General features: G+C 36.9%; 3 gene segments (V, D, J or C); all 3 read right to left on the reverse strand.

Moving 5' to 3' along the window:
- Window positions 1-5,649: 5,649 nt before the first annotated feature.
- On the reverse strand, window positions 5,650-9,993 carry LOC113096573 (Ig kappa chain V-VI region XRPC 24-like). The segment is given in 3 exon segments: window positions 5,650-5,704; window positions 9,486-9,801; window positions 9,938-9,993. Coding segments are annotated over 3 exon segments (414 nt in total).
- Window positions 9,994-15,122: 5,129 nt separating this feature from the next.
- Window positions 15,123-16,015, reverse strand: LOC113096574 (T-cell receptor alpha chain V region RL-5-like). The segment is given in 3 exon segments: window positions 15,123-15,126; window positions 15,280-15,700; window positions 15,885-16,015. Coding segments are annotated over 3 exon segments (465 nt in total).
- A 551-nt stretch (window positions 16,016-16,566) lies between these two features.
- LOC113096588 (immunoglobulin iota chain-like) lies at window positions 16,567-17,106 on the reverse strand (the record flags this gene model as incomplete). The annotated part of the segment is given in 2 exon segments: window positions 16,567-16,874; window positions 17,035-17,106. Coding segments are annotated over 2 exon segments (348 nt in total), but the record flags the coding sequence as incomplete, so codon positions are not given.
- Window positions 17,107-27,915: the final 10,809 nt, after the last annotated feature.

Genomic DNA, 27,915 nt, shown 5'->3' on the forward strand with positions numbered 1-27,915 from the left:
CTGAAATCAAATATCAACTCACAGCAATCATGCTGACCGGCGACAGCCGTGAATCATCAGCTTGAATGATGAGCGTGCGACCTGGATATAAAAAGGGCGCCTTGAAACCATGACAATATCCTTTTTGTCTTCAGGGACTGTTTTGTCTGATTTAAACGTCTGCTTACAGCGAAGAAATGAAACGCACATCTAAGCCAAGTCCTAAAAGTTGTGTGTGTACTGTTTGGGTGAAGAGCACGCACAGGATGCTCTTGAGGGAGCATCGTGTGCAAATTGTGAGCGTTTTCCTATGAAAACGCTCCGGTCTCGTCGGGCTCTCTTCTCGAGGGAAGAGAGTTCAGCGTCTGGTCCTCGCGGATCGGGTCCCGCTCGTGCCGAGGCAGAGCGGCGACGCGCTTCATGGGGCTCCCAGATGGAGCTCGCTGACAGTCTCGAGAGGGGCGTTAACCTCTCGGACGCGTCATCGGCTGACGAGAGTGAGCTGCAGGTGGATGACGGAGACTTTTCTCCTACTTATACTGCAGCGAGTGCTCTTCAGGCCGGGCAAGAGATGGCTGAGGAGGATGATTTAGATCCTCAACCTTGTCAGCCATCCTGCCCCGTGTACGCAGAGCTGGTGGAAGTTATGGAGCGCGCCACTGACAAACTTCAGTTGCCATGGCGGCGCGCTCAGGGAGAGATCGTTCGCGGTCGTTTGGATGATCGGTTTCTCCCTGAACATAGACCACCAGCTCAGCAGAGCCTTCCATTCCTTCCTGATCTCCATTCAGAGATCGAGAGGGCATGGAAGAAACCGTACTCTGCCCGTATTCATCGACATCAGCGGGGCAACTTCGCTGATGTTGAGGGGATCGGTGAGTACGGTTATGTGTCGATGCCGCCCGTTGAAGAGACGTTTGCGAACTATCTCGTTTCTGGGCGGGTGTCGACACTAAAAGCTCCGACTCTGCCATCCAAGCCCCTTAAAGCCACGCCTCGCTTGAATGGCAGAGCGTACACGGCGGCAGGTCAGGCTGGTGCTGCCCTTCATACCATGGCAGTGCTCCAAGCCTACCAAGCTGACCTGCTGCAGGATCTTGACCAGGGGGCAGGGCTGTCCCCTGAGGCAGTCGCTGAGTTGCGCCGGACCACAGATTGTCCCTCCGGGCCACTAAACAGACTGCTGCCGCGATCGGCCGATCGATGGCGGCGATGGTGGCCACAGAGAGGCATCTGTGGCTGAACTTGGCTGATATCGGGGAGAAAGAAAAATCCCTTCTCCTTGATTCACCAGTTTCGCCTGCTAAACTTTTTGGCACCTCCGTTGAGGCGGTGGTTGGAAAGTTTAGGGAGGCGAAGGCGCGCTCAGCTGCATTTAAGACCTGCATACCTCTGAGATCCGGGCCCCAGCCCAGGCAGGCGGGAGGACCTGGTCCGTCTTGGTCTGAGGACCGTAGGCAGGACCAGAGGTCTAGTGTCGCCTCTCGTGCCCCCCCTCCATGGAGGAGTAGTACACAGAGAAGGCGGGCCTCCTGCAAAAAGAGGGACTTAAGGGAGGTCATTCAGCACAAGCGCTGCAACGCTCAGCGGAAATAGGGTTTGATCTCCCTGGAGGGCCTTTTCTACCAGCCCTCTCCCTCTTCTTGACTCCCCAGGCGTTTACGTTAGACCAGCCCTGGGGATGGGCCTTAAGATGAGAACTATGTTCTGATGGCCCACCATAGCAACTGGTTGATGTGAGCGCCTCTTTTAGGCATGTAAAAGTGGTGGACCCCAGATTCATTGAGAACTCTCTGGCGAGTCTTCACTCCGCACGCCGCAGGTGAACTTTTGGTTTGTAAAATTCTGTGTGTATAACTAACACTGATTGTATTTCTCTACAGACCCTGTTCCCTGTATAGACCTAGGGGGTCATTCTTAGAGGAGCAATTAAAGTATGGACTTTAGGGCCCTGAAGCCTCCCCCAGTTGGTGGCTAGAACGAATTAGGAAGAAGCTCAAAGAAGATTTGGCTTCTGTGCTGAGTATGTAATGGTCTTCCTGTCATAACATTTTATATGCGTGGTGGGTCACCGCTCATTTCTGTTTAGCCTCAGGGCTATTAGCCACCCAGAGGGTAGAGTAGTTGGTCTTCCTAAAAAAAAAAAAACTTTTTTGCTTTAGGTTTAGACTGACGCTGGCGCTTCAGATAGATCTTCAGATAGATGTCCTGCCTATCGGTTTGTGACATTGGTATCCTGAGTACTCGCTCCCCTGAGCTCTGTTGGGTTTCAGTAGGTTGAGTGTTTTCACGGCCTCTCAATCAAGTAGGCTGTGGCTCCTCCGAGCCCTCAGGTAGATCTATGCTTGTAGGTCGGCCCTCATCCGGGCCGCCTATGTAGCTGGCCTAGGCTATGCTAGGGATGTTGGAGGCGTGTTGCTAAGTATAGCTGCCACATTCATTATGTGTTAGGCTTCCTCCCCTTGATTTCAGCCTCCTCCCTTAGATGGGAGTTGTTGGCCAAGGCCCGCCCCTTTCTCTGCATTCAGGGGTGATAGAGTAATGCAGGGTGGTAGCTGAGGTAGGATCAGTCTGGCAGGGTTAGGCCATCTTTCGCTCTGCGAAGTGAGAGTTTGTCAGACCCTGCCGAACAGAGATGTTTTTGGGCCTCTAGAGCTGGCTCCACTCAGCCCGTTGAGCTAATCGCTCGACCGATGGGTTGAAGTGGGTTGGCTTGCAATTCAGGACAAATCCCTGTCACCCTTTGGAGCCACTTGCAGGCCTGCTCCCTGTCTAACATTGCAGGGGCATGTGGTTGTTACTCCCCCGCTAACTCAGGGTAGTTTTGAGTAGTCCATTCTCAGCTCTGTATGTATCTACCTCACACCATGATGGCTCCGGTTGAGCAGGGAGTTCTAAACTACATTTCATTCCGGTTTTTGAACTCCGCTCCCTTTGAAGCCAGAGCATTGCCATGGGCTGACGCCTATGCATTTAGTAGGTAAGCCCCTAATGGGGCCTCCACTAGGCAGAATGGCGTATGTTGTACTCCCCTGCTATAAGGGTATTGCTATTTGCTGAGTACACTGCCTCTGGCAATGTGATTAGGTACCAGGATGCTGTAGCAACAGATTTCTGCCGCAAAGGCTGCACAGTTTTTTAGTAGGCCCCAGCAGGCCTCCTTGACGGAATAGCCCCCAATAGGGCTCCTAGGCCAGCTCACCTTCGGTGGTTGGCCCTGGTAGTTCGGGCAGAAGGCTCACTGCTGATTAGTAGGCCTTAACAGGCCTCCTCTGAGGTGGGTCGCAACATTGTGGAACATACACTTGGACAAAACTATAGGAAAAGTTTTTAATAGTATGGTTCCAGCAGTGTTCGGTAAAGTAGCAGAATAGACTCGCTATCAGCTAGCAGGCTCGACCAGGCCTCCCTGTTAGGCAAGTCCCCAGCAGCAGTTACATCCAGCTGATTAGACTGTTTCAGGTGGTAGGCCTCTTCAGGCCTCCCTGAAGGTGGGCTCCCATATTTTGTGGTGGTCAGGTAGTAGGCTTTACTAGACCTCCCTGAGGGTTTAATCCCACATACTGTGGTTACTAGGTGGCAGGCCCCACAGGCCTCCCTGGAGTTGAATTCCCGCTTCTTTGAACTGTCAGGTAGTAGGCCTCATAAGGCCTCCCTGAAGGCAAAGCCCCAAAGACAGTCAACTGGACTGCCAGTCTGGCTCACTATCAGCTATGGTTTTCAGGTAGTAGGCCTCTCCAGGCCTCCCTGAAAGTAAGCTTTCCGGCACTGTGTTTATCAGGTAATAGGCCTCACTAGGCCTCCCTGAAGTTGAGCTCCCACATACTGTGGTTGTCAGGTAGTAGGCCTCACCAGGCCTCCCTGGAGTTGAGTTCCAAATGACTCTCAGTTTCCACTTAAGGTGGTTATCTGGTAACAGGTAGTAGGCCTCTCTAGGGCTCTCTGTAGGTGAACTCCCACATATTGTGGTTATCAGATAGCAGGCTTCACCAGGCCTCTCTGAAGGTGAGCTCCCACATACTGTGAGCTCCCACATACTGTGGTTGTCAGGTAGTAGGCTTCTCCAGGTCTCCCTGGGAGTAGTTTCACGGTGATGCTGGGTTTCGTAAGCTAGTGGCCACTTACTTTCAGTTTAGCAGTCCTTATCAGGCAGCTACCGGAGGTGAGTTTGCGCCCTGGCTCGGCTCAAGTTTTTATTCTCTGCTATGGGTTCCCTCCTGGAACCTTTTTATCCTGCTACAGCCTGGTTGCCTACCAGGTAGATCTTATGCTCCCCTCACTGAGGGTCAATGTGAGTATGTGGTCTCCTGAGTCTGGTCAGTCGGTCGTAGGCCTCTCATGAGGCCTCCCAGTTAGATCAGTCCTTAGGCCCTCACAGGCCTCCTCAGTGTTTTTTGAAACACAAACACTGGGTAGATCCGTGGATCGAGTAGAGAAACTCCCCTCGCTGGCAAGGGTTGTAAAGCACTATGCTGAGTCATACTCTCCAGGATATCCCGTCTCTGAGATCCGGGCCGAGTGGTACACTGCCTGCTCCGCAGTTCCTCGGGCTGGATGCCTTCCTAAAGGCAAGTGTCCAGAGGCTCGGTCTTCGGACAGACAGGAAGTGGCCAGTCTGTAGTGTCTTATGTAGTGACACCAGGTCAGGCCTGCCTGGTGGCATTTCAGGTGGCACATTCCCCTGAATAGTGACTGGCTGGGGTTCCCTCGGGTTCCCTAGCCACATTCCCTAGAAGGGACCCCTTCTAAGAAGTTGAAGTTGTGGTCCTAGGCCCTTGAGCAGGCCCAGGTAGACCTTTCACTAAACTATGTTTATGGAGATTTTCTGTGGTATCATATAGCTTGGGCTATGACCGTAGGGAGTGCTGTCACTGACAGCCCTGTGTGACCTGAGGGTGAGTGGTTCTAGCGTTCATTGAATTGCTGGTTCTGACAGTTGTCACTGCCATTGGGCATGCACTCCCTTTAGCATGGCGGCGTGGGTATTTCGTTCCCCATAGCGTCGTTGACGTATTGTCGAAGTTCCCTTCGAAAGGGAACGTCTCAGGTTACAAATGTAACCTTGGTTCCCTGAGAACAGGGAACGAGACAATACGTCTCCCAGCCATGCCTCAGGGTCTGCCTGCCAAACAGTCCCTTCAGACGAAAGGATATTGTCATGGTTTCAAGGCGCCCTTTTTATATCCAGGTCGCACGCTCATCATTCAAGCTGATGATTCACGGCTGTCGCCGGTCAGCATGATTGCTGTGAGTTGATATTTGATTTCAGACACCTGTCACACCTGAGGCGTTCCCCATAGCGCCGTTGACGTATTGTCTCGTTCCCTGTTCTCAGGGAACCAAGGTTACATTTGTAACCTGAGACGTTTTCTTTTACAGTCAGGTTTTTGTACGGTGTTCTTGTGTTTCCTGTCACTGTGGACCTCAGAGCACAGTAGTTCAGAGCAGAGTCTGATACTGTAGCAGAGGAGATCTCCAGGTCCACATAGTTTTGTTTTTCTTTTTTTTCTGATTTTAGTAGTGAGTCTGTGATCTACACCAGACGTCTCGGCTTGTTTCACACTGTCTGTGATGAGTACAAGGAACTCAGGAGCTGATCTGGGATACTGACGGTACCAAAGTAAAGACCATGCAGATGAATAACTGCAGGATAATGTAACATTTGAACCATCAGCAGCAAATATCTCTGTTTTGTCTGGTGTAATAGTATCTCCGATACTGGCACCTGCAAAGAAAATTGAAATGTTATTTTTATTCTCATATGGTGTAAATAATATATGACTAATAATATAATATATGACACTTGTATAACTTTTCTCACCAAATAAGACCATATGATCATTTATTAATTAACATACTTCAATATGAAAATAAAGGTAATGCATTAAAATGATTGTACTTACATGCTAAAGCAGAAAGCAGAATAACTAAATGAAGTATCATTGTTCAGTATGTGTGCTTACAGTCTGAGCTTGAATGATTTTATGACATAATCTGTCAGGTTCAGCAAAATACTCTTATGCTACAAGCCCCTCCTTCCTGACTAAAAAGAAGGGCAAACACCTCAATACCATTTTGTTACTGTTACCTTTTTTAACAAAGTTGCTTCATAAAATGTTACAACAACCCTGATTATCATATTTATCTGTCATCGCTTCCAGATTTAACTCCGATCACTTGAGACTCTGTGAGCTGCAGGGCACAGAAGAACAGAGCAGAGTATGATACTGTAGCAGAGAAGATCTTCAGATCCACACATTTGATTTATTTTGTAGCTTTTGAACACAGGCGAAGTTCAGGCTCAGATTTGGGTGAATAATCAGTGAGAAGAAGTAAAAAGGCAGGATTTTTATTCTGAGATACTGGAGTGTTAACACCAGTGATACTGACGTTACAGGAGAGGGTCACATTTTCTACCTAAATTTTCTAAAATAAATGGTTGTATTGTATCAGCTGAAGAAGTTTCTGTGAAAAGGAAAAAGGGCTTCAGTTAATCAACCAATAAAGTGTTTAAACCATCAGAATCTATCAGTGTCACAATGACTTCTTTAAATGTATTTATCTGAACTGACATACTGAAATGATCACTTACCCATGCAAAGATGGGTTATTATCCACGTAATAAGCAAAATGTTTGCGTAGAGATGGAGATGCCAAAAATAGTTGTTCAATAACTAATAATTCATAATAATAATTTCACTCATTATCATCTGACACTGTCAGCATCAGTGTGAATCTGCTCCTAACACTGAGTGTTTTATTCTGTAACAATTGGACAAGATGCCTTTGTGGAAAGTGGAAGTTTGATCTACATTATGAATATCATAACAAACATAGTAATACATTTTTGCATTAGCTTTGAGCAGCACTTCATAGCTATATATTGTGGTATGCCATTATAAATACAGTATGTTTACAGATGTCACCGTGATGCCTTCCAAGAACAGTAAAATAACTTTCAGTTGATTTTTTTAGCAAAATATATCACATAGAACATGCACATTCAGGGAAATGTTGCTCATGTCAATAACTGCACATCTCAGAGCTCTTAGTTCTTGTCAGGATGTTTATGTGTTTCAGTCACTGTGGGCTGCAGAGCACAGTAATAAACAGCAGAGTCAGACACACGCACGTCCTGGATTGACAGAGAAACTGAGGATTTGTTGAGTTCAGCATGAAATCTTTCCTCAAATTCTTTTTCACTGCTGCTTGATCCAGTCGAGAGTTTACGGAGCATGTAAACTGGGAATCCATTGGTTTTATGTTGGTACCAGTAAAGATAAGGGTATTGGTCACTAGTACTGTAAGTGCAGTGAAGTTTAACCATCTCATGTTCAGACGCAGATTGAACTCTTGTTAGCTGATTGACAGAATCTTGTGTATTGCACTCTGTCAGGAAATATAAAAATGTAAATGAATCAGTTTTCAAGTATATTCTGATGTAAAGATAATGAGTAAAGACAAGTTACTTCACCTAGAACTGCAGCCAATAGAAGAAAATTCCTCAGCCAGATTAACATAGTTTACATAAAGCGTAAAAAAAACAGCAATATTAGTGAAATATTATGATGATTAACAGTCTGAGTTTATGATTATGATGAGCTAATCTGACTTGAGATTTCACTTTGTGTGAGACTATGTTTGCTAAGGTTAAACACATATAGGAGGAGCTTGAATGTATAATAGGATACAATTCTGACACAAAGTGGTCAGGATGTGCAATTGCATAACTTCCATTAAAACAAAAAGCAACAGCAGAAAAGGTTGACATTTTTCCTTTTTTGACTTTTATTTTATTTATTTATTTATTTTATTGATCACCTTAATCTAAAAGAGGCGGAATTTGCTGAATAAAAAGATGAATTTGATACTGTATTCACAAGAAACTACTGAAACATTAAAACTGACTACATTTACTTTTATGTCTTTTATAAAGTGTAAAGGGTCTTTTTAAAAGTTGTTACTAATACTTGTACAATATTCAGAGTCAGAGTTTTGTTATCTTATTCATTGGCAATGTGAATAGCAAAATAATGCAGTAAAGCCTCACATTTTTTGCTTTATAGCAGCTCAGTATTATATTCTGTCCTTACACCGATAGAGAATATAACATTTCAAATGCAGTATAATCAAACGTGTTGTTGATATATGGTTGTTTATCTTTGCACACAAATATAATTGTGCCAGAGATTTGGTTTGTTTTACAAAGAAGTTGTGGGTTTGATCAGTAACATATTCAGTCTGCATAAAACAGATTATTATTCTTTTTTTATTCCATTTCAAATAATTTAAAGCTCTTTAAGTGCAAAATTTTTTAACAATATATTTCTACAATTGTAAAGATCTCAAAATTTTTTTTATTTTTGCATATTATTTTTATATATTTCACTATGTAATATGAATAATCAAAACATATTAAATGAAATACATTTAATATTGTTTTTGCAACTTGATATGTGACCCTTGACCAAAAAACCTTCTTAAATGTACATTTCTGAAATTGAGAAAATTGAAATTAATTTCAAAAGCTGAAGGCGGAAGAAATAAGCTTTCATTTGATGTGTGATTTGTTAGGATCTGACAATATTTGGCTGAGATACAACTATTTGAAAATCTGTAATCTGAGGGAGCAAAAAAAGCTAAATACTGAGAAAATCTTTTACAGTTGTCCAAATTAATTTTTAGGAAAGCATATTACCAATCAAAAACTACGTTTTGATACATTTACAGTAGGAAATGTACAAATTATCACATGGAACACGATCTTTACTTAATATCCTAATGAATTTTGGCATTACATTTTTTTTTTTTTTTTTCTGGCTATTTCTAAAAATATACCCTAGCAGCTTAAGACTGGTTTTGTGGTCCAGGGTCACACATATATAAATAAATAATCCACACGTGCTCAATACTTCAAGTTTATAGTGTGTAGTACTGTAACTTCTTATTTTAATAGATATTTAATATTCTCTTATAAATGTCCTCCTATAAACAGATTTGTGTTCTCAGATGTGGCAGGTTTTTTGTTCGTGTGTTTCTTCTCACTGTTGGCTCCATGGCACAGTGGTACAAAGCAGACTCTGTTACTTTAGCTGAGGTGATCTCCAGATCCAAATGGTTTTTCTTTGTTGGGTTTAGTAGTGAATCTCCAGCTCAACATGTTCTAGTAGTGGGAAAAATGTCAGCACCGTACTTTATCTGCCCAAGATTGACATAAAATAATAAAACTTACGCTGTGACCATTGTCATAAAGTCCTGGAAAGTATATGGTAAGTACAGTATATGACAAGTGAAAATAGCAGCATTTGGTTAATACTGTAGGTTTTTTTTTTTTTTTTTCATTATTATAAATCTGTAATTGTTTAATGTAGTGTTATTTGACTGTAGTGTTATAAATATGTGTAAATTAAAAGGTAAGCAGCACTGAAATTATTTCACATTCATAAGTTGGGACTGATTTCAAGAATTCACAGAGACATGTTTTATTGTTCAGGAGGTTTTTGTACACTGTAGTTGAGTTTCCTGTCATTGTGGGCGTCAGGGCGCAGTAGTACAGAGCAGAATCTGTTACTTCAGCATCAGAGATCTCCAGACTCACAAGATTTTTGTCCACTCTTGGTATAATTCGGGGAGGAAGTGGGTCACTTGTAGTACCTTGTGGGTAAATCCAAGCCAGGAACTCTGGTTTGGATCTGGGATATTGGCGATACCAGTGCAGGTTAGTTATACTTCCTTCATATTTGCAGGACAGGGTGACTTTTTGCCCCACAGTTGCAAGTGTCTTGTTTTCCTGTGGTGTTATTGACTGTGCCAATGTGTCACCTGGAAAATGCAAAACATAATATATTTCATCAAACTGAATTTGTATCATTTTAGCATTTTAACAAAGTCAGTCTAAAAATATGTAAACTGCATTATTTGTACAAATGTCTAAGAGTCATAAGTAAATTGCACTCACTTTTTATGAACAACAGCAGAAGAAGAGCATAAGGTATCATCATGTTTGCACCTTGAGAAGTTTAAATGATCATTTTGCTTTTATTCAAACCTCCACAGGCTCCTCCTTGTAACTGCACTGAATGAGAACACATTGAAATGAATTGTACTTCTTGATGATCAACATTTGAGTTCAAATATAAAATAATCCTAGTAAATATCACGGATATTTGTTTTTGATCACAAAGTTTTATATATATATATTTTTTCAGTAAATAAGGAGGTATTAATGTGCCTCATGTAAAACTCATTTACTTAATAGTGTTCTGTCAATGCCAACTTAAAGAGCTGATGTATGAATGCTGACAGTATATCGCCCTCTTCTGGTCCCCAGTAGGTTATTTCATCAAAAGGGGAATATTAAACCGTGTATAAACCATTGAAATAAGAGCTGTGTTTCTGCTCATATCATATTAAATTTATTTCTAGTGATAACCCAGTACACTCAACATGTGTTTTAAATGAATATTTGTCACAGTGTGTTGTTTTGACATGAAAATTACCTTTTTAAATATAATTTATATTAGGCTAATGTCAAATTTAAAAACATTAGGTAAATTGATTTATGATATAAAGTGGAATTGTTGGAATTCTAATTATATATATATATATATATATTTTTTTTTTGAATTCTAGTTCTAAAAAATGATTATTTAATTTAGGGTTTTTGTGTGAGTGTTGAGTGTGTTTCAGTCACTGTGGGCTGCAGAGCACAGTAGTACACAGCAGAGTCAGACACTCGCAGATTCTTGATTGTCAGAGGAACTGATGTTGTAGAGGTGATGAGATTGGCATCAAATCGCTCTTCAAATTGTTTTTCAACTTCACCAGATCCAGGAAATTTCTTCAGCATATATCTAGGGTATCCTTTTATTTCTTGCTGGTACCAGAACAGATATGGAAATGAATCGGTGGTTGAATATTTGCAGTTGATTGTTACAGTTTCACCTTCAAAAGCAGTTTGAACTCTTGTTTTCTGTTCAACACTGTCCAGAGAATCACATCCTAAAATAGATTTTTTTTTTAAAGTAAGTTTATTTTCTAATGAAATAAAAACACAAACTCACACTCAGGGATTTCCAATATTAAAAATTAAAATGATTCTACACATATTTATTAGTGCTACTTACCCCACAAATATATGAATATAATGATTACCACGCTTTGCCACTGTTTCATTATATCTGTTGTGCTTTCCAACTGAAATCAGAGAAGTCATAAAAATGAACTAAGAAGTTAAGAGTCTCTTCTTGCTTTTGCTTCTTTGTGATGCAGTAGACCTCAAACACTTTATAGGAGGAGCTTCCTCTGTAGAGGTCATCATCATCATCATAATCATATTTATAATTAGAAAAGACTTTTACGGTTTACATTTGCAAGCTATAACCATATGCATTTTTATATTTAAAATAATTGCTTGTCATTTTAACTTTCTGGCTATTGTATTTTTTATTTATGGTTTCTTGATTTCTTTAAAGCAGGTTGCATGTGGATCCCACTTCCATATTAACATCTGCATTAATTTCTCTAAGTTGTTTATTCTTTTATTGTAATTGGATTATTATATTACAATGTTAGTCATTCTTTTGCAGAGGTTAAACACATATAACACAATACAGAGGGAGAGAGAGAGAGAGAGAGAGAGAGAGAGAGAGAGAGAGGTTAATTTTATTTAAAAAAAACTCTCTAGAATGTTATTTTTTGGTTTTTATGACAGAAATTACTTATTTATTTACACCATTTAATTACGAGGGTATGGCAACATGTTGTTAAATTCATGTGGTTCTGCATTTGCTGAAAATAAGTTTGTAATATCTTCAATTCTGCAGGTAAATGTCGCTTACCAGTGATTATGTAAAACTTGATGAATTGTTGTAACGACAAGGTTACATATTTTATTACATTGGGGGCTTGATAGATTTTGGTTTTGATTGTGGTTTCACTAGATGATTTCAAAGTGAAAAGAGCTTCAGGTTTTTGTATGACATATGGTTGAACTGGATCATTAAAGGTCAGCAGCAACGACATTAATTAATAAAATGGGATTAGATACATTTGTGTTATTTAACATAGTTCCTGTGGCTCAGTGGTAGTTCGCAGCACAAAAGGTCATGGGTTAATTTCCCAGGAAACACACACTACTGGTAAAAAATATTAAAATAAATAAATGTATTTAAATATAAATAAATATTCATAAATTAATGCACTGTAAGTTGCTTTGGATAAAAGCATCTGATAAATGTTAACATATTTAATTATTGCAGGTTTTCATCTTATTCTGAGTTTTAATTCATTTTGATGAATACTAAATCTGTTTTTTTTTATTTTTCAAATGGCTTGAATTAATGCACATTCACCTTTAGTGTAGAAGTAGAACTACATTATGTTCACACAGTGCACACAATGCCTCTGTGCTTCTGATTTCTCCCAATATGGGGACTGGAGACTTGTCATTAAATTTAGTCATTTAGCGGACGCTTTTATCCAAAGCAACTTGCAAATGAGGACAATGGAAGCAATCAAAATCAACAAAAGAGCAATGATATACAAGTACTATAACATGTCTCACTTTGCTTAATGCAATAAAGTAAAAGTTCAGTAAACTTGTCAGTCAATAAATGGAAAAACAAAGTATCTGGCGTTACTTTTTTGAAAAGTAAAAGTATTTTCTTGTAAATTAAAAAGTAATGTGTTACTTTGCTAGTTACTTGAAAAAAGTAATCCGATTACATTACTTGTAATGCGTTACCCCAACCTCGATTCTGGATTGACAGAGGAACTGTTCCTAATGTGGAGTCCAGTTTTAATGCAAAATCTCTTTTTAAATTCAGGCTCAATGGAAAAGTCACTCAGAATGAATGTCGGCGATCTGAGATAAGCATTTGCAGTACATGAGAATGTACACAATAGAATTACTTGATTTTCCTCAGCTGAAGTCTTTTCTCTTAAAGGCTGATCAACGCTGTACTGTCCCCAGCTCACTGGAAAGGATCAGACATGAATTAACAATCCGATATTAAGTAACTAAAATAAATAAGAGTAAATGAAAGATGTTCTCACCAAAATCGTGTGCTGTGAAGAAAAGAGTAATAATCAGCTTTTTTGTCATCATTGCTCTGAGTTGAAGCGAGTGAGAGTCAGACTGATGTGAGTCTCTATTTATGGTAAATCTCTTTCAATTCTTAGTAGCTTTTATTGATATTTTCAAAAACTGAACAGTCTCACACAAGAAATTAAAGGATTGCTTCCCCCTGGTGGTGAATTCAGTGTATGTAATCCAGGAAACATTGTGTTTCCTTTTCATTACCTTTTCAGTAATCACCCACAGGTGGCTTTTGCAAATATAATTCAGTAGTGTGAATTTTAGATTGTGGGTTCGATTTGGCTTGACATCAAAGGGGAAAAAGAATTTGAGTTTTTGTACGGCTTCACATAGACTTTGTATCACTGGGCTCTGACTCTAAGAGCACAATAATAGAGAGCTGAATCTGACAGAGTTACTCCAGTAATAGTGAGTTTAGTGGATGTGTATGAAGTAGTCGACTCAAAGCGAGAATCCACAGGGCTCCCACCTCCACTACTTGACCATGTAAGCTTGTATATTAAATAATGAAGCCCTCCATTAGGATACCGTCTGTACCAGTAAACATAACTGATGGTAGAATCATATGAGCAGCTGAGGGCCACAGTCTCATCTTCCTTTATGACACTAGTTTCTTGATTCGGTCTAATCTGGTCTGCAGTCATCACACCTAAAACAAATGTACAAAATGATTTGTGAGTCAAGTAACAAGACTATTCCATTTACATGTGTCTACTACTGTAATTAATAAAATATTAATTATGATTTCAGGTTATATTATACCTGAAGTCATAATAAAAATCAAAAGCAGGTGTTTTTCCATGTTGACTAGGTCAGATCAGGTGTGTGTTAATGTTGTCTGTGCTCTGAGCTGTAGATCTGTGTTACTGTGAGTCTCTGCAGTTTCACTCTCAAACACACTCAAACTTCCTGCTTTCTGTGTCATGATGCTGTCTGCCGCTTCTCATGTTTTTGTTCTGCCATTTCTTAGAAGAAAGCTTTATCTTCAAGGAATTATAAATACAGTATATATTTATTTATTTAACACATAAATCTGAGCATATCACACCAGTCCTCAGGTGCTTACACTGGCTTCCAGTTACATTCAGGATTGATTTCAAAGTACTTTTACTCGCCTATAAGTCACTCAATGACCTAGGACCAAAATACAATCCAGATATGTTCACTGAATATAAACCTAACAGAGCACTCAGATCATTAGGATCGAGTCAGTTAGAAATACCAAGGGTTCACACAAAACAAGGGGAGTCCTCCTTTATTTATTTATCGCCTGCAGCTAGAATCAGCTTCCAGAAGAGATCAGATGTGCTAAAACACTAGTCACATTTAAATCTAGACTCAAAACCCATCTGTTTAGCTGTGCATTTGTTGAATAAGCACTGTGCGATGTCCGAACTGATTGCACTGTATTTTACATATTCACTGTATTTTAGGTAAAATCATTTTTTTTTATTTCTACTTGTTTTAAATTAATTTTAAATAAGTCAAATTTTAAATCATTTCCAAAGTTTTAAAATTGCTTGTTTTATTTTTGTTCTTCATGATTATTTTACTTTCTTTTATGTAAAGGACTTTGAATTACCATTGTGTACAAAATGTGCTATATAAATAGACTTTTCTTTCCTTGCCTTAAGAAAAGCACAAACATGAATTATTATTAATGAACAAATAAAATTAACATGAATATTTGAAAGTGTTAATACTCCCGGATTTAAATTCGATTTTGATTTTCAGATTCAGGTCAGGTCCTCACTGTGTATGCTAATGTATTAGTTAAATGCTCACTGAAGAGCTTGTTTGTTGGGATGATTTGAGGCTCAGTTTGAATTTGCTAACCTGATATTATTTTGTAAACCTTGAAAAATTCTTTATCAAGAAGGATTTTTGAACAAATGCTTTATCCCCACTATATTTATCCCTCTTTATGTTATAGAGCTATTTACTCGCTGATATACTCTTGGACATTTGTTTAGAATAACTAAAAGGGGTATCATTATCGTACGACTCAGTCTCTGTTCAACACACTACCCCTAAGATATAAACCTCACCTGTTTCACAATCGGACAAAATCCAAATGCATCTAAATATGATTTAATCACTTCTTTAAACATAGTTGCTTTAATAAAACGTTATGAATACTTGAATTATCTTTGTGTGTCATCCTATATCTTTTTATTCTGTGAATGACCATTCGTGCATACTGTTTTTTGTTGAATCGAGGGGTGTTCTCTAGTGTAAACAGCAGATATGGGTGTTGGGTATGTGTCAGGTTTTTGTGCAGTGTTCTTGTGTTTCCTGTGACTGTGGGCTCCAGAGCGCAGTAGTACAGAGCAGAGTCTGTTATAGATGCAGAGGAGATCTCCAGATCCACAAGATTTTCTTTACTGACTTTAGTGACTTTGGTTGTGAATCTAGAATCTACATAGGAATCCTTAGTTTGTTTTGAACCATCTGAGATGAGCACAATGAACTCAGGAGCTGATCCAGGAGCTGATCCAGGATACTGACGATACCAGTGAAGATTAAATGCAGATGAATAACTGCAGGATAATGTAACACTTGAACCCTCATCAGCAAAGACCTCTGTTTTGGTTGGATTGATTTCATTTCCATAAGCTGCATCTGTGAAAGTAGATCAAATCTCTTATAAAGATTTCTGGTGTTAAAATTAAATTATTCAATTTAGATGTTCAGTATAGAACGCAAGATACAACAAAAAGAAAAACATTTATACTTAATTTTGAGCAGAAAATCACCATTATGGCTGCATTTTGAGTATTTATATACAAAACAATTCAACACTTACATGCAAAGGCAGAAAGCAGAATGACAGAATAGAGACTCATTGTGTGTTTCTTATTCTCTCTCTAACAGACACGAAGTTAAAGAAGATCACATCAGATATCAGTGTTTAAACCCCACCTCTTCCAAAGAGCTCTTTGAGAGAGCAGAGCAGATCAGATCTGTTTCATAGACAATTATGTTATTTGAGTACTATTCATGTGCTATACTGCATAGCACCCTCTTGTGGTTACGTACTGACTCTCTTACATGATTATGTAATTAAACAGAATATGATCTCGATTTATTCCTTATGCAGATCTCGATTTATTCCTTATGCAGCACTTTATTACAGTACTTCGCTATATGACTTTAAATCATAACCAGATTATCAGCAGTATGTCTCTCTTTAGATGTGCTTATCCATAAAGAGTGAATTTAGGGGTTTAAGTTTATTTTGGTGGTAAAATAGTTATTAAAAAAATTCATGCTGAACTGTATTTGAATCAACATTTAGTCAGTGACTTGCATCCTAGAGGGAAGTGTAAAGAAAGAGCATTCATAATAGTATTAAGTGTTAAAATATGCATCTGAAATTAATACCGTGAACTTATAATATACCTATATTTATGGAAAGAAATACAGCTTTATCTGTGTATTAGGTTTTTGTAGAGTGTTCTTGTGTTTCCTGTGACTGTGGGCTCCAGAGCACAGTAGTACAGAGCAGAGTCTGATACAGCAGCAGAGGAGATGATCAGATCCACACGGCTGATCTCTTTTGTTGCTTGAGTTTCTTTTCTGAGCTTAGTAGAGAATCTGGGATCTACATCAGATGTCTTAGTCTCTTTTATACCATCTATTATGAGCACAAGAAACTGAGGAGCTGATCCGGGATACTGACGGTACCATTGAAGTGAGTCTGCAGAGGAATAACTGCAGGATAAAGTAACAGTTGAACCCACTGCAGCAGATTCCTCAGTGCTGTCTGGTGTGATTTCAGCTCCAAAACTCACAGCTGGAGAAGAGCAAAAGAAAAAAAAATCAAATACTGTTTGAAATTGATTAGTTTTCAAATAAATAAGTTAATTAAGCATGAGATATTATTGATGACAAATATTATATCTATAGATTTTTTGAAGTGCAAATATTTGCAATAAATACACAAAAGCACTTACATGTCAAGGCCAAAAGTAGGATGACTGAATGAAGAATCATTGTACATGTGTGTTTCACTACAACAGGACTGAACTTTGTGACAGTCTAGAGAATGTAACAAGATCATCTCAGATGCATGTGCTAAACTCCTCCTCTTTCATTCTTTTTTTTTTTTCACATCTGCACATATTTTACAAACATTAAATTAGATTAATAAATGTGAATTAATTTTTTATGCAGGTTCACAGAAGTTTATGAAGAAAATTTTTCGGTAGTTTATGTAAAACTAAAATGTAGCCAGGAGTGGGTGAAATGCACTTTTTCTTTTAAATAGTAAAAAAATCTTACATTTTAGATTTTATTATGGTTGTGGTACAAAAGTCGACATCGTTGAAATTTGCATGTCACAAAATTGAGCACTTGCTCTGTTTTTGTGAATGTTGATAGTGTTTCAGTCACAGTAGTACACAGCAGAGTCAGACACACACAGATTCTTGATCGTCAGAGGAACTGAATCTGATGACACTATACCTGCTCCTCCTTGTTTTCTTCTTCTCAGCATGTATTTAGGAAAGTAATTTGCTCTCTGGATGTACCAGAAAAGTTCTGGTTGTGATAAAGCGGTTTTATATATTCATTTTAACGTTACTTATGTTTTTATCTGGCTGAACAACTCTGTGTTCTCCGTGACACTCTGTAAAGACATAAAAAACAAACAAAAAATAATAATAAACTGTAAACATTTTCTTTTCTTTTCTTTTCTTTTCTTTTAAGGTTATAAAACTGTTTAAAATAATTATGAAAATAAATATTCCCCACTTACCATGATAAACTGATGCAAACATGAACAGCTTCAGAAACATAGGGATTATCATTTTTATGTGTGACAGAAACAGGAGAAAAAAATTAAATAATTAATGCAGTTGCTTGTTTCTGTTAGAAATAGCATCGTTCATAGCAAGGAGAAGAGGTTAAACAGATGCAGGAAATTATAAAAAAGATTTTAAGGGGTGTGTGTATACTGCCCTCTCCAGGATGTTATTGTAAAAATATTTTAGCAGAGAGGGATTTGTATTTATTATTCAATATGCACCGATGTATGGTGGGACATATACTCGGTACTGGAGGGCTGGTGTCCTGCTGCGTTTAGCTCCAACCATAATAAAACACAGCATCCCTAACCAGGTTTTAGCTTTGTTTTCTTGTTTTTATACTTGATGAAGGTAATGATTGAAAAGTAGTTTGACCTACAGATAATGGTCAAAGCAATGCAAATACATGTACACATAATGTGTGTTGTGTTTGACCTGAAGCAGCGCTGCTCAGACCAATCGTGTTTGACATCAAAGTACCATGAGAGCGATTAGAAAGCATAAGGATCCGTCTGCTCTCTATAGCTATTATGGTATTGTGTTTCATTTATAAATCCAGGCTCTTTATCAGAGAAACAATAGTTACATTTCTCCACATCTTTAAAGACTATAGTTTTCTTTTACAGTCAGGTTTTTGTAGAGTGTTCTTGTGTTTCCTGTCACTGTGGACCTCAGAGCACAGTAGTTCAGAGCAGAGTCTGATACTGTAGCAGAGGAGATCTCCAGGTCCACATAGTTTTGTTTTTCTTTTTTTCTGATTTTAGTTGTGAGTCTGTGATCTACACCAGACGTCTCGGCTTGTTTTGCAGTGTCTGAGATGAGTACAAGGAACTCAGGAGCTGATCTGGGATACTGACGGTACCAAAGTAAAGACCATGCAGATGAATAACTGCAGGATAATGTAACATTTGAACCATTAGCAGCAAATGTCTCTGTTTTGTCTGGTGTAATAGTATCTCCGTTACTGGCACCTGCAAAGAAAATTGAAATGTTATTTTTAGTCTCAGATGGTGTAAATAATATATGACTAATAATATAATATATGACACTTGTATATCACCAAATAAGACCATATGATCATTTATTAATTAACATACTTCATTTTGAAAATAAAGGTAATGCAATTAAAATGATTGTACTTACATGCTAAAGCAGAAAGCAGAATAACTAAATGGAGTATCATTTTTCAGTATGTGTGCTTACAGTCTGAGCTTGAAGGATTTTATTACGTAATCTGTCAGGTTCAGCAAAATACTCTTATGCTTCAAGCCCCTCCTTCCTCACAAAATAAAAAAGGGCAAACACCTCAATATCATTTTGTTACTGTTACCTTTTTTGCTTCATAAAATGTTACAACAACCCTGATTATCATATTTATCTGTCATCGCTTTCAGATTTAACTCCGATCACTTCAGTCTCTGTGAGCTGCAGGGCACAGAAGAACAGAGCAGAGTCTGATGCTGTAGCAGAGAAGATCTTCAGATCCACACATTTGATTTATTTTGTAGCTTTTGAACACAGGCGAAGTTCAGGCTCAGATTTGGGTGAATAATCAGTGAGAAGAAGTAAAAAGGCAGGATTTTTATTCTGAGATACTGGAGTGTTAACACCAGTGATACTGACGTTACAGGAGAGGGTCACATTTTCTACCTAATTTTTCTAAAATAAATGGTTGTATTGTATCAGCTGAAGAAGTTTCTGTGAAAAGGAAAAAGGGCTTCAGTTAATCAACCAATAAAGTGTTTAAACCATCAGAATCTATCAGTGTCACAAAGACTTCTTTAAATGTATTTATCTGAACTGACATACTGAAATGATCACTTACCCATGCAAAGATGGGTTATTATCCACGTAATAAGCAAAATGTTTGCGTAGAGATGGAGATGCCAAAAATAGTTGTTCAATAACTAATAATTCATAATAATAATTTCACTCATTATCATCTGACACTGTCAGCATCAGTGTGAATCTGCTCCTAACACTGAGTGTTTTATTCTGTAACAATTGGACAAGATGCCTTTGTGGAAAGTGGAAGTTTGATCTACATTATGAATATCATAACAAACATAGTAATACATTTTTGCATTAGCTTTGAGCAGCACTTCATAGCTATATATTGTGGTATGCCATTATAAATACAGTATGTTTACAGATGTCACCGTGATGCCTTCCAAGAACAGTAAAATAACTTTCAGTTGATTTTTTTAGCAAAATATATCACATAGAACATGCACATTCAGGGAAATGTTGCTCATGTCAATAACTGCACATCTCAGAGCTCTTAGTTCTTGTCAGGATGTTTATGTGTTTCAGTCACTGTGGGCTGCAGAGCACAGTAATAAACAGCAGAGTCAGACACACGCACGTCCTGGATTGACAGAGAAACTGAGGATTTGTTGAGTTCAGCATGAAATCTTTCCTCAAATTCTTTTTCACTGCTGCTTGATCCAGTCGAGAGTTTACGGAGCATGTAAACTGGGAATCCATTGGTTTTATGTTGGTACCAGTAAAGATAAGGGTATTGGTCACTGGTACTGTAAGTGCAGTGAAGTTTAACCATCTCATGTTCAGACGCAGATTGAACTCTTGTTAGCTGATTGACAGAATCTTGTGTATTGCACTCTGTCAGGAAATATAAAAATGTAAATGAATCAGTTTTCAAGTATATTCTGATGTAAAGATAATGAGTAAAGACAAGTTACTTCACCTAGAACTGCAGCCAATAGAAGAAAATTCCTCAGCCAGATTAACATAGTTTACATAAAGCGTAAAAAAACAGCAATATTAGTGAAATATTATGATGATTAACAGTCTGAGTTTATGATTATGATGAGCTAATCTGACTTGAGATTTCACTTTGTGTGAGACTATGTTTGCTAAGGTTAAACACATATAGGAGGAGCTTGAATGTATAATAGGATACAATTCTGCCACAAAGTGGTCAGGATGTGCAATTGCATAACTTCCATTAAAACAAAAAGCAACAGCAGAAAAGGTTGACATTTTTCCTTTTTTGACTTTTATTTTATTTATTTATTTATTTTATTGATCACCTTAATCTAAAAGAGGCGGAATTTGCTGAATAAAAAAATGAATTTGATACTGTATTCACAAGAAACTAATGAAACATTAAAACTGACTACATTTACTTTTATGTCTTTTATAAAGTGTAAAGGGTCTTTTTAAAAGTTGTTACTAATACTTGTACAATATTCAGAGTCAGAGTTTTGTTATCTTATTCATTGGCAATGTGAATAGCAAAATAATGCAGTAAAGCCTCACATTTTTTGCTTTATAGCAGCTCAGTATTATATTCTGTCCTTACACCGATAGAGAATATAACATTTCAAATGCAGTATAATCAAACGTGTTGTTGATATATGGTTGTTTATCTTTGCACACAAATATAATTGTGCCAGAGATTTGGTTTGTTTTACAAAGAAGTTGTGGGTTTGATCAGTAACATATTCAGCCTGCATAAAACAGATTATTATTCTTTTTTTATTCCATTTCAAATAATTTAAAGCTCTTTAAGTGCAAAATTTTTTAACAATATATTTCTACAATTGTAAAGATCTCAAAAATTTTTTTATTTTTGCATATTATTTTTATATATTTCACTATGTAATATGAATAATCAATACATATTAAATGAAATACATTTAATATTGTTTTTGCAACTTGATATGTGACCCTTGACCAAAAAACCTTCTTAAATGTACATTTCTGAAATTGAGAAAATTGAAATTAATTTCAAAAGCTGAAGGCGGAAGAAATAAGCTTTCATTTGATGTGTGATTTGTTAGGATCTGACAATATTTGGCCGAGATACAACTATTTGAAAATCTGTAATCTGAGGTAGCAAAAAAAGCTAAATACTGAGAAAATCTTTTACAGTTGTCCAAATTAATTTTTAGGAATGCATATTACCAATCAAAAACTACGTTTTGATACATTTACAGTAGGAAATGTACAAATTATCACATGGAACATGATCTTTACTTAATATCCTAATGAAATTTGGCATTATATATATATATTTTTTCTGACTATTTCTAAAAATATACCCTAGCAGCTTAAGACTGGTTTTGTGGTCCAGGGTCACACATATATAAATAAATAATCCACACGTGCTCAATACTTCAAGTTTATAGTGTGTAGTACTGTAACTTCTTATTTTAATAGATATTTAATATTCTCTTATAAATGTCCTCCTATAAACAGATTTGTGTTCTCAGATGTGGCAGGTTTTTTGTTCTTGTGTTTCTTCTCACTGTTGGCTTCATGGCACAGTGGTACAAAGCAGACTCTGTTACTTTAGCTGAGGTGATCTCCAGATCCACATGGTTTTTCTTTGTTGGGTTTAGTAGTGAATCTCCAGCTCAACATGTTCTAGTAGTGGGAAAAATGTCAGCACCGTGCTTTATCTTCCCAAGATTGACATAAAATAATAAAACTTACGCTGTGACCATTGTCATAAAGTCCTGGAAAGTATATGGTAAGTACAGTATATGACAAGTGAAAATAGCAGCATTTGGTTTATACTGTAGTTTTTTTTTTTTTCTTTTTTCTTTTCATTATTATAAATCTGTAATTGTTTAATGTAGTGTTATTTGACTGTAGTGTTATAAATATGTGTAAATTAAAAGGTAAGCAGCACTGAAATTATTTCACATTCATAAGTTGGGACTGATTTCAAGAATTCACAGAGACATGTTTTATTGTTCAGGAGGTTTTTGTACACTGTAGTTGAGTTTCCTGTCATTGTGGGCGTCAGGGCGCAGTAGTACAGAGCAGAATCTGTTACTTCAGCATCAGAGATCTCCAGACTCACAAGATTTTTGTCCACTCTTGGTATAATTCGGGGAGGAAGTGGGTCACTTGTAGTACCTTGTGGGTAAATCCAAGCCAGGAACTCTGGTTTGGATCTGGGATACTGGCGATACCAGTGCAGGTTAGTTATAGTTCCTTCATATTTGCAGGACAGGGTGACTTTTTGCCCCACAGTTGCAAGTGTCTTGTTTTCCTGTGGTGTTATTGACTGTGCCAATGTGTCACCTGGAAAATGCAAAACATAATATATTTCATCAAACTGAATTTGTATCATTTTAGCATTTTAACAAAGTCAGTCTAAAAATATGTAAACTGCATTATTTGTACAAATGTCTAAGAGTCATAAGTAAATTGCACTCACTTTTTATGAACAACAGCAGAAGAAGAGCATAAGGTATCATCATGTTTGCACCTTGAGAAGTTTAAATGATCACTTTGCTTTTATTCAAACCTCCACAGGCTCCTCCTTGTAACTGCACTGAATGAGAACACATTGAAATGAATTGTACTTCTTGATGATCAACATTTGAGTTCAAATATAAAATAATCCTAGTAAATATCACGGATATTTGTTTTTGATCACAAAGTTTTATATATATTTTTTTTTTCAGTAAATAAGGAGGTATTAATGTGCCTCATGTAACACTCATTTACTTTATAGTGTTCTGTCAATGGAAACTTAAAGAGCTGATGTATGAATGCTGACAGTATATCGCCCTCTTCTGGTCCCCAGTAGGTTATTTCATCAAAAGGGGAATATTAAACCGTGTATAAACCATTGAAATAAGAGCTGTGTTTCTGCTCATATCATATTAAATTTATTTCTAGTGATAACCCAGTACACTCAACGTGTTTTAAATGAATATTTGTCACAGTGTGTTGTTTTGACATGAAAATTACCTTTTTAAATATAATTTATATTAGGCTAATGTCAAATTTAAAAACATTAGGTAAATTGATTTATGATATAAAGTGGAATTGTCAAAAAAAAAAAAAAAAATATATATATATATATATATATATATATATATATATATATATATATATATATATATATATATATATATATATATACACATATATATATATATTTTTTTTATTTTTTTTTTTTTTTTTTTTTTTTTTTTTTTTCTAGTTCTAAAAAATTATTATTTAATTTAGGGTTTTTGTATGAGTGTTGTGTGTGTTTCCGTCACTGTTACCAGTTTCTTGCTGGTACCAGAACAGATATGGAAATGAATCGGTGGTTGAATATTTGCAGTTGATTGTTACAGTTTCACCTTCAAAAGCAGTTTGAACTCTTGTTTTCTGTTCAACACTGTCCAGAGAATCACATCCTAAAATAGATTTTTTTTTAAAAGTAAGTTTATTTTCTAATGAAATAAAAACACAAACTCACACACAGGGATTTCCAATATTAAAAATTAAAATTAGTCTACACATATTTATTAGTGCTACTTACCCCACAAATATATGAATATAATGATTACCACGCTTTGCCACTGTTTCATTATATCTGTTGTGCTTTCCAACTGAAATCAGAGAAGTCATAAAAATGAACTAAGAAGTTAAGAGTCTCTTCTTGCTTTTGCTTCTTTGTGATGCAGTAGACCTCAAACACTTTATAGGAGGAGCTTCCTCTGTAGAGGTCATCAACATCATAATCATATTTATAATTAGAAAAGACTTTTACGGTTTACATTTGCAAGCTATAACCATATGCATTTTTATATTTAAAATAATTGCTTGTCATTTTAACTTTCTGGCTATTGTATTTTTTATTTATGGTTTCTTGATTTCTTTAAAGCAGGTTGCATATGGATCCCACTTCCATATTAACATCTGCATTAATTTCTCTAAGTTGTTTATTGTTTTATTGTAATTGGATTATTATTTACAATGTTAGTCATTTGCAGAGGTTAAACACATATAACACAATACAGAGAGAGAGAAAGAGAGAGAGAGAGATTAATTTTATTTAAAAATCTCTCTTTGATGTAATTTTTTGCCTTTGATGACAGAAATTACTGATTTATTAACACCATTTAATTACGAGGGTATGGCAAATGTTGTTAAATTCATGTGGTTCTGCATTTGCTGAAAATAAGTTTGTAATATCTTCAATTCTGCAGGTAAATGTAGCTTACCAGTGATTATGTAAAACTTGATGAATTGTTGTAACGACAAGGTTACATATTTTATTACATTGGGGGCTTGATAGATTTTGGTTTTGATTGTGGTTTCACTAGATAATTTCAAAGTGAAAAGAGCTTCAAGTTTTTGTATGAGATATGGTTGAACTGGATCATTAAAGGTCAGCAGCAACGACATTAGCTAATAAAATGGGATTAGATACATTTGTGTTATTTAACAGTAGTTCCTGTGGCTCAGTGGTAGTTAGCAGCACAAAAGGTCATGGGTTAATTTCCCAGGAAACACACACTACTGGTAAAAAATATTAAAATAAATAAATGTATTTAAATATAAATAAATATTCATAAATTAATGCACTGTAAGTTGCTTTGGATAAAAGCATCTGATAAATGTTAACATATTTAATTATTGCAGGTTTTCATCTTATTCTGAGTTTTAATTCATTTTGATGAATACTAAATCTGTTTTTTTTTTCAAATGGGTTGAATTAATGCACATTCACCTTTAGTGTAGAAGTAGAACTACATTATGTTCACACAGTGCACACAATCCCTCTGTGCTTCTGATTTCTCCCAATATGGGGACTGGAGACTTGTCATTAAATTTAGTCATTAAGCAGACGCTTTTATCCAAAGCAACTTGCAAATGAGGACAATGGAAGCAATCAAAATCAACAAAAGAGCAATGATATACAAGTACTATAACATGTCTCACTTTGCTTAATGCAGTAAAGTAAAAGTTCAGTAAACTTGTCAGTCAATAAATGGAAAAACAAAGTATCTGGCGTTACTTTTTTGAAAAGTAAAAGTATTTTCTTGTAAATTAAAAAGTAATGTGTTACTTTGCTAGTTACTTGAAAAAAGTAATCCGATTACATTACTTGTAATGCGTTACCCCAACCCCGATTCTGGATTGACAGAGGAACTGTTCCTAATGTGGAGTCCAGTTTTATGTGAAATCTCTTTTTAAATTCAGGCTCAATGGAAAAGTCACTCAGAATGAATGTCGGCGATCTGAGATAAGCATTTGCAGTACATGAGAATGTACACAATAGAATTACTTGATTTCCCTCAGCTGAAGTCTTTTCTCTTAAAGGCTGATCAACGCTGTACTGTCCCCAGCTCACTGGAAGGGATCAGACATGAATTAACAATCCGATATTAAGTAACTAAAATAAATAAGAGTAAATGAAAGATGTTCTCACCAAAATCGTGTGCTGTGAAGAAAAGAGTAATAATCAGCTTTTTTGTCATCATTGCTCTGAGTTGAAGCGAGTGAGAGTCAGACTGATGTGAGTCTCTATTTATGGTAAATCTCTTTCAATTCTTAGTAGCTTTTATTGATATTTTCAAAAACTGAACAGTCTCACACAAGAAATTAAAGGATTGCTTCCCCCTGGTGGTGAATTCAGTGTATGTAATCCAGGAAACATTGTGTTTCCTTTTCATTACCTTTTCAGTAATCACCCACAGGTGGCTTTTGCAAATATAATTCAGTAGTGTTAATTTTAGATTGTGGGTTCGATTTGGCTTGACATCAAAGAGGAAAAAGAATTTGAGTTTTTGTACGGCTTCACATAGACTTTGTATCACTGGGCTCTGACTCTAAGAGCACAATAATAGAGAGCTGAATCTGACAGAGTTACTCCAGTAATAGTGAGTTCAGTGGATGTTCGTGATGTAGTCGACTCAAAGCGAGAATCCACAGGGCTCCCACCTCCACTACTTGACCATGTAAGCTTGTATATTAAATAATGAAGCTCTCCATTAGGATACTGTCTGTACCAGTAAACATAACTGATGGTAGAATCATATGAGCAGCTGAGGGCCACAGTCTCATCTTCCTTTATGACACTAATTTCTTGATTCGGTCTAATCTGGTCTGCAGTCATCACACCTAAAACAAATGTACAAAATGATTTGTGAGTCAAGTAACAAGACTATTCCATTTACATGTGTCTACTACTGTAATTAATAAAATATTAATTATGATTTCAGGTCATATTATACCTGAAGTCATAATAAAAATCAAAAGCAGGTGTTTTTCCATGTTGACTAGGTCAGATCAGGTGTGTGTTAATGTTGTCTGTGCTCTGAGCTGTAGATCTGTGTTACTGTGAGTCTCTGCAGTTTCACTCTCAAACACACTCAAACTTCCTGCTTTCTGTGTCATGATGCTGTCTGCCGCTTCTCATGTTTTTGTTCTGCCATTTCTTAAAAGAAAGCTTTATCTTCAAGGAATTATAAATAGAGTATATATTTATTTATTTAACACATAAATCTAAGCATATCACACCAGTCCTCAGGTGCTTACACTGGCTTCCAGTTACATTCAGGATTGATTTCAAAGTACTTTTACTCGCCTATAAGTCACTCAATGACCTAGGACCAAAATACAATCCAGATATGTTCACTGAATATAAACCTAACAGAGCACTCAGATCATTAGGATCGAGTCAGTTAGAAATACCAAGGGTTCACACAAAACAAGGGGAGTCCTCCTTTATTTATTTATCGCCCGCAGCTGGAATCAGCTTCCAGAAGAGATCAGATGTGCTAAAACACTAGTCACATTTAAATCTAGACTCAAAACCCATCTGTTTAGCTGTGCATTTGTTGAATAAGCACTGTGCGATGTCCGAACTGATTGCACTGTATTTTACATATTCACTGTATTTTAGGTAAAATCATTTTTTTTTTATTTCTACTTGTTTTAAATTCATTTTAAATAAGTCAAATTTTAAATCATTTCCAAAGTTTTAAAATTGCTTGTTTTATTTTTGTTCTTCCTGATTATTTTACTTTCTTTTATGTAAAGGACTTTGAATTACCATTGTGTACAAAATGTGCTATATAAATAAACTTTTCTTTCCTTGCCTTAAGAAAAGCACAAACATGAATTATTATTAATGAACAAATAAAATTAACATGAATGTTTGAAAGTGTTAATACTCCTGGATTTAAATTCGATTTTGATTTTCAGATTCAGGTCAGATCCTCACTGTGTATGCTAATGTATTAGTTAAATGCTCACTGAAGAGCT

Source organism: Carassius auratus, unplaced genomic scaffold (assembly GCF_003368295.1).
Source record: "Carassius auratus strain Wakin unplaced genomic scaffold, ASM336829v1 scaf_tig00215982, whole genome shotgun sequence".
Classification (NCBI taxonomy): Eukaryota; Metazoa; Chordata; class Actinopteri; order Cypriniformes; family Cyprinidae; genus Carassius; species Carassius auratus.